Here is a 380-nt window from a genome sequence, read left to right on the forward strand (position 1 = left end):
AGGCAGGCGGGACAGGAGGGGTGCTGCAAGGCCCTCAAGATGCAGAGCCGAGCCCTGGGGCAGGGCTTCACACCAGCAGGGGAGGAGAAGGGGCTGCCTTCTCAGCGGCTGACCTTAGTTCCTTGCTGTGCTCACAGCTGCAGAACCAAGCGATGTTCTGCAGGAGGCCCAGGTCCACCGCATCAACCCCCACCTCTGCATTAGCAGCCGCTGGTACGGAGGGGCCATCCACAGCTACAACCTGTGCGCTGGGTACCTGCAGGGCGGCATCGACACCTGCCAGATAGGAGGTGTAGTGTGTGGCAGCTATGGCCCAAGCGCCCAAAGGTGCTCCAGCGCCAGCAAGTCCCCTCCCACCGCCGGCTCCCCAGCGCTGCGAG

General features: G+C 65.0%; 1 protein-coding gene across 1 annotated transcript in view; it reads left to right on the top strand.

Moving 5' to 3' along the window:
• LOC104493513 overlaps positions 1–380 on the top strand; it is a 6,575-nt gene that overhangs the window by 4,515 nt on the left and 1,680 nt on the right. Inside the window, exon 6 of the mRNA XM_010136210.1 lies at positions 138–292. Coding sequence (XP_010134512.1) covers positions 138–292 — 155 coding nt within the window. The remainder of the gene's footprint in view (positions 1–137; positions 293–380) is intronic.

This window comes from Buceros rhinoceros, unplaced genomic scaffold (assembly GCF_000710305.1).
Source record: "Buceros rhinoceros silvestris isolate BGI_N320 unplaced genomic scaffold, ASM71030v1 scaffold235, whole genome shotgun sequence".
NCBI lineage: Eukaryota > Metazoa > Chordata > Aves > Bucerotiformes > Bucerotidae > Buceros > Buceros rhinoceros.